General features: G+C 34.6%; 1 protein-coding gene across 1 annotated transcript in view; it reads right to left on the bottom strand.

Moving 5' to 3' along the window:
- Positions 1-9,417, bottom strand: part of LOC108906132 (heat shock protein 68-like) — a 15,212-nt gene extending 5,795 nt beyond the window's left edge. The window contains exons 1-2 of the mRNA XM_018709304.2: positions 8,308-9,417; positions 4,009-4,321 (exon numbers count right to left, since the gene is read on the bottom strand). Coding sequence (XP_018564820.1) covers positions 4,009-4,321; positions 8,308-8,803 — 809 coding nt within the window. The 5' untranslated portion in view covers positions 8,804-9,417. The remainder of the gene's footprint in view (positions 1-4,008; positions 4,322-8,307) is intronic.
- Positions 9,418-9,638: the final 221 nt, after the last annotated feature.

Genomic DNA, 9,638 nt, shown 5'->3' with positions numbered 1-9,638 from the left:
GTAAACAAACTTTGAAGTAAATGTCATGTATTGACATTATTGATTGATTTCTTGAATTTTTGTGTGATTTAGTTAGTGTATATGAAAGATTCGTAAAAAGTAAATATGGTGCAATCGTATTATGCGATAAATTGCGTAAAGAGACGTACGTTTAAGTAGAGAAAAAAAATTAAATTTCATATGTAGGAAAGAAGTTATGATGGTACCAACATGTTTATACTTTTCGCATCTTTCTGAAAATAATGACCAAGTAGAGTTGTCTCTGATGATAACTTATTAGATTATATTATTTCCCCTATCCTCAAAATAAAATGTCATTTTAATGTCAAAATTTTGCCGCTTTAAATGTGTCTTCAAATTATTTTTTAACATCAAACCGAATATAAAGAAAAAGTTTTAACTGAAATGTGCGTATAATGAGCTCCAGCAAAAATTCTCTTCAAATAATATGTTGAACGAAGAAAGCTTCGACATAGTTTCAATTTATACAGTTCTGCAAAGTAAAAAATATGAAATATTTGAAACAACTACATCAGAACAGCTTGCAGTAATTTTAACCGATCGAGTTTATGATATGAGGAAAATAAATCGAGTAATACATAAAGAAGGCATTATAAAAACTATTTGAAATATAGCTAAAAACAATTCAAATATTGTACTGTAATTAGGATGTAATTATATAATAAACCCTTTTACATACCTACACTACTGGGAAAAATGAAAATTTTTTGTCCTTTAGTCTCTACATTATTTTTATAGTCTTTGAATACGGCCCAACGGAAAAAAAGGGGTAAGGAATCGAGTATAGCTAGCTGATTAGTTGAATTAAATGGAGCGAGCTGCAGTCGAAATTCTGTGAACGAAGCTTAAGCCCTTACAAGCTCCATCTCTCTCACACACGTCTGAGCGATTGCCGTTTGTATAGGCAAAATGACAGTTGGGCGAGTCCAGTAGTTTATAAGGTCTATGGCTAGCAGTGACATTTCAGAAACACCAGTATATTTGTTCTGGCACCATTCTTTGAAATTTCTATATGCTCGTCCGTAGCGCACTTTCGACTTTTCGGGCAAAAAAAATTCGCAGGCAGCATTGCTGCACTTTTTATTTGAAAATCACTCATTTAGAAATAATAATTCAAAACCAGCAAAATTGCAACTTTTATGTAGCTTTGTTTATAAACACCTTAGAAACGACAAAATCCAAACAACCAAGGCGACTTTTCAATATTTCGAATAATGTCAAAATGAATTGATTAAGAAATATCAAAAAATAAAACCTAATCTTTATTTCATGAGCCATAAAGAACTGTGGGAGCAGATAAAATTGTATACACCACGCAGCAGTGAAGTATAATTCACCAGTCTCGGATTCTATTGCCAGCCCTCGCTCCGCTCGTACGCAAATTCGTCCTCGACTCGTAAATAATACTTACCTCCTTTATAGTGTAAATAACTATTAGAACAGTAATTTTATTTCCTTCACGTTGGCAATAAAATTTCGGTAAAGTTAAATCAATAAGATGAAGTTTACACTAAATTGCAATATTCTGTTTCACCGGCTATGATTGGTGAAACTTTACACGAGATTTTATTCAACCAATCAGCGATAGCATCATCTCAAGCATAGACGTAACGGTTTGTCACTGTTCATTGTAAACGAACCATTAATATTGGTGACGCCAATATTTAGGGAATTTTCGTTACCACTACCAATCGTTCAATGTTGAGTTGCTCTAACTCTGCGGTCACGTGGCTTGTAAACATTTATGAAGACTGTATCGATATCTATTTGCAGAGATGTAATAAGATAAATTGCTAGATCAGATTTGGTTAGAAATATTACAGAAAATTTAAATTTTATTTTCAAATTTCAGCAACAAATTATTGTCTGGACCACATAAATTCAAAGTTTGGAATTAATTAATCCTAAAACACCCTTCGCAACATAAATTTATGGAATAAGCTATAAATACAAAATCACTGCGATTACAACAAAAAATTTAAGCCTTTAATTTTCCTTCGGCACGCCAGGCACCAAAGTTACGGAAATTCCCACACAATACCCGTTATTCCGAATATAAGTGCCTGCCTATTTAAATTTGCAGACAAGAGATAGGTGGCCTGCTATTTCGAGATTCGTCAATGGTACCAGTTTCATAGCTATCGATTTTTCCCAACACTTCCCACTAATACGGCCGAAGAATGAAAAAATACTTTCAAACAGTTCTCTTGAATGGACTGAAGAGCTTTTGCAAGTAAATTCATTCTTACAGTTATAAACTCGCATCGATTGTAATCAAATTTGAATAGAATGGTAGGTGGTTCGTCATAGAAAATACTGAGTTACTTACAACTTATCCAAAAAAAAATTGGGAATAGATGCGTCATGAAAAATGGAGTCAATATCTTAAAAAAAAAATGTAAAATCCTTATAGTTTCCGAGAAAAATATTGAAGTTGTAGTATTTTTAACCCTTACATCTTTGGGCTACTGTAGTCTCCCATCGTCATTCGTGTTGTGCGCTATGCGCAACGCGCTACGTGGCCTCAGGCGATTCGCTATACTGAAATCCGATTTTAGTGTTAACGTTCTTGCGATAGTGTTTACATTAGTTTTTCATGTGTCAAAAATGGCTTAGGTGTATAGCAACTCGGAATTGATGGTATCGTTTTATGGTGAAGCAAACCAACATTTGCGTTATAGTGAAGCAAGATAACATTTGTGTTAGGTCGTAGGAACTGGGTAAGACGGGCCCAAACGTGTTTACACGTCGGTGGACAAAATTTTGAACAGTTGTTGTTACATCATGTCAAATTATTTTATTAATTAAAACCATAAATAAATTTTTTAATCAGTTGAATTTGCTGATATAAAATAGGTGTTATAAAATTTTATTTATTTCTTTCCTTGGGAAAGAAATTGGACAAATTTCAAGTACCGTGCAGGAGTGTATTTTTAAATCAATTTCAAATTGTCCTTTTTTTAATTGTATTTGTAAGCGTTCCCTGTGCATTAAAAAAATGGTTGGATAAATTCTGAATCACCCTGTATAATTACATGTAAAGCATATAAAACTCACCATAGCGTATTTAAAAAAATAAAATGATAATTCAGATAGTTCATGAAAGTATGAGAATCCCGAGGGCAAATGTTTATACAGGGTGTATTTGAGCGATTTTAAGACAAAAAGTTCGTGTAAACATTGGTCAGAAGATGTTTCGTTTTGAAGATACAGGGTGTTAAAATTTTGTAAAAAAATTGCTATTTCATAAATATCTTAAATACCCTTTACCCAACTTTGTTGTAATTTGGCAGTGTTCTTTGTATTGTTAAGGGGCTAATTTAACCCTAACTTGATTAGATTTATTATATCAAAAAAAAAATGTATACCACTAATTTTTTTGTAATTTTTATATATTTTTGAACTATGCAACTAAAAATACAACTTTTGTCTCTTGAATGTTTTTCGTATCTTGATTAATTTTTGTAGAAAAAAAAAATAAAATACACTTAATCGAATATCCCTGGACCCTACAAGAAACACGGGGAAAAGTTTCTTTTGAAAATTATCATTTTTTTATAATTTTTTATGAATAACATGTAACATCTAAATAACATAAAGTACAAATAACACTGCCAGATTACAACAAAATTGGGTACAAGGTATTTAAGATATTTACGAAATAGCAATTTTTCACAAAAGTTTAACACCCTGTATCCTGAAAACGAAGGATCTGCGGACCAATGTTTATATGAACTTTTTGTCTTAAAATCACTCAAATAATCGCGTGTTGAATTTATTGTACTTACTTAATTAACACCCTGTATAAGAAAAAAAAATAAAACTGGACAAGCAATACGATTTTTCATTTGCGATATACAGGGTATAACATATTTCCGTTACACTCTATATTACAAATTTAAATGAGATTAAGGATCAAAATCAAACAAACGATAGATCCATAAGTGGTACAGGTGTCCAAAATTTAGACAATAATAATTTCTTTACCTCTCGGCGGCGGTCCTCAGTCTCCGCAGAGCCCTCGGGTTCTTCGATATGTCCTTCTTGAACTTCCTCTTGAACTCATCCACGAAGTGGTTGACCAGGCGGTTGTCGAAGTCCTCGCCGCCTAGGTGGGTGTCCCCCGCCGTCGCCTTGACCTCGAACAGAGAACCCTCGTCGATGGTGAGGATCGAAACGTCGAACGTGCCGCCCCCCAGGTCGAAGATCAGCACGTTCTTCTCGCCCTTGAGGTTCTTGTCGAGGCCGTAGGCGAGGGCCGCGGCGGTGGGCTCGTTTATTATGCGCAGGACGTTAATTCCTACGGAAAAGAGTCCATAGGAAAATAATAATAATAATAATAAGAATAATTGGGACAACTTTCATATATCAGAAGATTAATTGTAAAACAGTTCAATTACCTATTACACAATTATGTTCTTATTTTTATTCACCGTTACACATGCTGTCCCAATGTCCCTCATTTCCAAACAGTTGGAAAAAAATAAAAAAAAGATGATAAACAAAAAGTCAGAGGTCATCATGGGAAAGGGTCAAAATTGAAAAAAGGTGCAGTTCCCTCCCAATTTTTCTCGAAAATGGAGCTTGTGGCATATAAAATCTATTTTCTATCTTTGCGGAAAATAAGAGGAAATCTCGAAAGTTGGTTTTCTCTAAATACAGGGTGTTCCTAAATAGGTGTAACGGAAAATTGTAAATTCCTCTTGAAAAAAGAATCATTGGTTTCTTCTTCCATTTTTCTCTCCGGGCTTTCGTTTTCGAGATACACGGTGTCAAAACTTTTTATCCCCACTTGATTATTTCTTATGTCAATACGGTCGAGAATTGACCGCTAGGGTTGAAGCCACAGCGGAACAAATTAGAAATATCCATGAAATTATGAATAACGTTCATAGAAACATGATCCGACGATGTAATGCGTGCATTTAAGCCTACGGACATAATTTTGAACAGTTTTTGTAAATTTTAGTCGCTAAAGTGATAAAAAATAATTTTTACCTATTTTTTTAATTACAAAAGATTTTCGAAACGTTAGCAAAATGTTTGTTTTTGTTCATAAAGTCATTTTTCTTGAAAACTTTAGAGTAATGAACCAAGAGAACTCTTTTTGTGTAAAATTCATTGGAGCTTCAGAATTTGCTGTCAAATGTCAATTTTTCCAGTGACGTAAAAGTTAGGGGGAAAAACCCTTATGATACCTTAAAATCTCCACCACTAGCACGTCGAGAAGGGTGCGAAAAAGTAGCAATTAATAGTGGAAATGTGTGTACAAAAGCTCAGTCCTGTAGGTTCAAACGGTTCCTAAGATATTGGCAAAAAAGTAAAAAAAAAATAGTTTTGACACCGTGTATCTTGAAAATGAAAGCCCGGAGAGGAAAATGGAAGAGGAATGTTTCTTTTTTCAAGAGGAATTTACAGTTTTCCGTTGCGACAATTATTTAGGAACACCCTGTATATACAGGGACTACCATTTTAAATTACGCACTTGATTATCTCTTCAGGTAAGTCACCAATCCGAAAATAACCCTTACGAATGTTGTTGGGTTCGCAGGGGGACATCGGATGGTGACCTTCAATTTGACCTTGACATTGACCTTCACGATCATTTTAAGGTGAAATCAATATTTTTAAGGAATCTCTATATTTGACACCGGATTCGGAAAGAGCGCAAAATTTTACATTTAGATAGATACTTAAGGCTCTTCTTTGGAATAACCTTTAAAGGTTATTTCAAGGACAACATATTTTAAATTACGCACCTGAATAGCTCGTCAGGGGAACCGCCAATCCAAAAATAACCCATACAAAAGTTGTTGGGTTCGGAGGGGGACATCAGATTGTGTCCTTCAATTTGACCTTGACGAAGAACAAGAGCCTTAAGTGTCTATCTAAACATAATATTTTGCGCTCTCTCCGAATCTGGGGTCAAAAACAGAGGTTTCTATTTAAAAAATTAGCTTTGACCTTCAAATGGCCTTGAAGGTAACGGTCAAGGTCAAATTGAAGGTCACCAACCGATATCCCCCTTCGTACCCAACTTTTGTAAGAGTTATTTTCGGATCGGTGACTTCCCTGACGAAATATTCAGGTACGTAATTTAAAATGGGATACCCTGTATACAAGGTGCGCCATTAGTATGAGAAAGTAAAATAACTCCCTTGTTATTCTTAATAAAGTTTATATAAAATTTAATTTGAAACACACAGAGCGATGAGTAAAAACGGGAGACACCAAATATTACATTTTTTAAATGGAACACCCTGTATATTTTTAAACATAATGAATTTCTGAGAAAATTTTATATATGACAATATAAACAGCTTAACATTTTAGTACGAGGTTGCCAAGTTATGTAGAAAACTTCGAATTTTGGAAAAAACATGAACTCAAAGAAGTTGTATTAACTTTCAACTACTAACACTTGGAGTAAAAATATTTGACAGAGTTGTAGACAAATGTTAGGCAAAGACTCATATATTAGCTACTATCGATGTTTTATACAGGGCATTTTTTATAATACGATCATTTTAAGAAAGTTCGAACTTGATTTTCTAAAATTTTTCAAATGGAACACCCTGTATTTTATTATTCTATTTTATTAACATATCAGTCCACTTCAACTTTTATTAAGTATGTTCTACACCTGAAATTGTTAGTTTTTAAGATATAGCAGCATTTCTGGAAAAAACTAGTTTTTATTATTTTCGGTCGCACGAAATGGCTTTGTAAAACTGTCACATTGTGTCAACTTGTCAGTTCATAATTTATCATTCCATTTTCAGTTAATTTTATTAGTTAATATTTATTTGTAGTATTCTATAAAATAATAATTAAGTTTTTTCAGAAATGTTGCTATATCTTCAAAACTAACAATTTCAGATATAGAACATGGGTAACAAAAGTTGAAGTGGACCGGTATGTGAATAAAATAAAACTATAAAATACAAGATGTTCCATTTGAAAAATTTTAGAAAATCAAGTTTAAACTTTCAAAAAATGATCGTATTATAAAAAATGCCCTATATAAAATATATATAAAATATCGATATTAGCTAATATAGGGGAGTTTGTCTAACATATGCCTATAACTCTGTCTAATTATTTTGTTCCAAGTGTTAGTAGTTGAAAGTTAATACAACTTCTTTTAGGTCATGTTTTTCCAAAATTCGAAGAATTTTCTATATAATTTGGTAACCCCGCACTAAAATGTTAAACTGTTTATTATCACCATATATAGAATTTTCTCAGAAATCTATAAAATATACAGGGTGTTCCATTTAAAAAATGTAATATTTGGCGTGTCCCGTTTTTACTCATCGCCCTGTATGTATCAAATTAATTTTGTAATTTAGGTTTCCTGATTCTGTACAATTTTTATATAAACTTTTTTTCTATATTATGAGTAACAAGGGAGTTAATTTACTTCCTCACACTAATGGCCCACCCTGTATATCAATTCCTTTTCTACTCTTTCAGTGCTGAATTTTTCTTATTTGAAGCGTAGTGTAAATGTTATTTTAGAAATTATAATAAATGACCACTTTTTAGCCACGAAGAAACGAGATTTTGTGAATATTTTATTTTTGTTAAAAACGTCCTGACGAATCACGTCCATAAATATTTTAGATTACGTCTTCCTAGAGGCCATGAACTCTAATATTTGGTAAGAATTGCAAGTTTTCTCACAATACTGTCATTATTCAAGAATATTTTACTTTTTCTTTAAAATTATGAAATTAAATTCAAATCTTGATGATTTTTTGTACTTGTGCAGAATTTCTTAGAAATGTCAGGTGAAAATCAAAATTTTGACATTACTCTCGGATTGTCGATAAAAATGTCAGAATTAATAAATAGAAATTCCTACAGTTCCTACTAATATTAAAATACTGGCAAGTTCTCCAATTGCCTAATATTTTCAAAATCAGCCCTGTACATCAACAGATATAGATTTAAAAGCTAGATGCTTGGTATTACGTGTTCAATAAATCATTTGCTGGCAATTACCTAAGTACCGTTATTATTCTCTACTTTCGTTCAATACATACAAAGCAGTGAAGGACAATCCTCCACCACTTCCTGTCCAACAAAAAAAGAACCTCCCAATCGATTCCCATACCAGCATTTCGGACCCTGTTGAAATGAACTTAATTCACCCAGTTACCGGGCACCAAGCGCTATTTACAACCCACTCATGCATTAAACATTAACTTGATTACGTCTACTTAGAATCTAAGACATGCAAAGGCCAGTTATATAATAAAATAATCAATATCTTGTACCAACCTGCAATCATCCCTGCATCCTTGGTGGCCTGCCTTTGGGAATCATTGAAGTAAGCGGGAACGGTGATAACAGCATCCTTGACGTCCTGACCTAGGTATGCCCCGGCGGTTTCCTTCATCTTCGTCAGCACCATAGAGCTTACTTCCTCCGGAGCGAACCTCTTAATCTCTCCCTTGAACTCGACTTGAATCTTGGGCTTTCCCCCGTCACTGACGACTTTAAAGGGCCAGTGCTTCAGGTCCTGCTGAATCTTGGGGTCGTCGTACCGCCTTCCTATGAGTCTCTTAGCGTCGAAGACGGTGTTGCTGGGGTTCATCGCCACCTGGTTCTTAGCCGCGTCGCCTATCAGCCTCTCCGTGTCCGTGAAGGCGACGTAGCTCGGGGTGGTACGGTTCCCCTGGTCGTTGGCGATGATCTCCACCTTCCCCTGCTGCCAGACCCCGACGCAGGAGTAGGTGGTGCCCAGGTCGATGCCTACAGCGGGAGTCTTCACCATGTTGGGGCGCTTCTTGTGTCACTTTGAATTTAAGCTGAATCGTTCAAAGGTTTGACTGAAGTAGATTCGCGCCCACTTTTCGGTTTTGTAGGAACGTAGAGACCGCGGCGGGATCGGATTTGTTCGGAGAGGTTCGCGCGGCGCGTCGAAATATGTTTGAATTAATTACGAATGCGCCGATCTACCGCAATGCACTTTCAGTGTGTTAAATGAAAATTGAATCCTTGCCCTATTTCGCGATTGTATTTGTTTTAGATCGTTCAACTTTATTAAATTACACAGACCGGAGAATAGATGCGGTCATACAGCGCAGTTGTGCCGCTGTTTGACTCGCTCTGGCATCTAGTACGAGTGATTGAGTTGAAAGCGTCAACCTGCCAGATTTAGTGATTAAGAAGTGACGAGTCAAAATATTCCGTTGAGTCTTGATGCCAATATTTTGGGTAAATATTAAAAGACTTTTTGTTAAATCGGCATTTTGCTCATTCTTATAGATTCTCTTAGAACTAATATACAGGGTGGCATAAAAGTATGGGAACCCTAAAAAATCTCGCGATATATGCATTTTCCGGAAAAACCAAATAGAGGGTGTAACTAAATAAGTGTAAAACATTTCAGAGGGTGATTCCTCATCGAAAAAAAGATAGGATCTTTCATATAAAGAAACTTCATTGGAGCATCCCTTGTTAAGATACAGTCCCTTAAAGGGGGTACATAAAATTTGTTTAATAATTTTTTTCACAAGCACTAAACAAATTACAATATTGTAATTAACCTGACATTTTCTACTACCAAAAAGACACTTAGCCAGTAATTTATTTGGTTTACCCCATGG

Source organism: Anoplophora glabripennis, unplaced genomic scaffold, assembly GCF_000390285.2.
Source record: "Anoplophora glabripennis isolate ALB-LARVAE unplaced genomic scaffold, Agla_2.0 scaffold21, whole genome shotgun sequence".
Lineage (NCBI taxonomy): Eukaryota > Metazoa > Arthropoda > Insecta > Coleoptera > Cerambycidae > Anoplophora > Anoplophora glabripennis.
The sequence above is the reverse complement of the archived record's forward strand: the minus strand, read 5'-3'. Positions and strand labels throughout refer to the sequence as shown.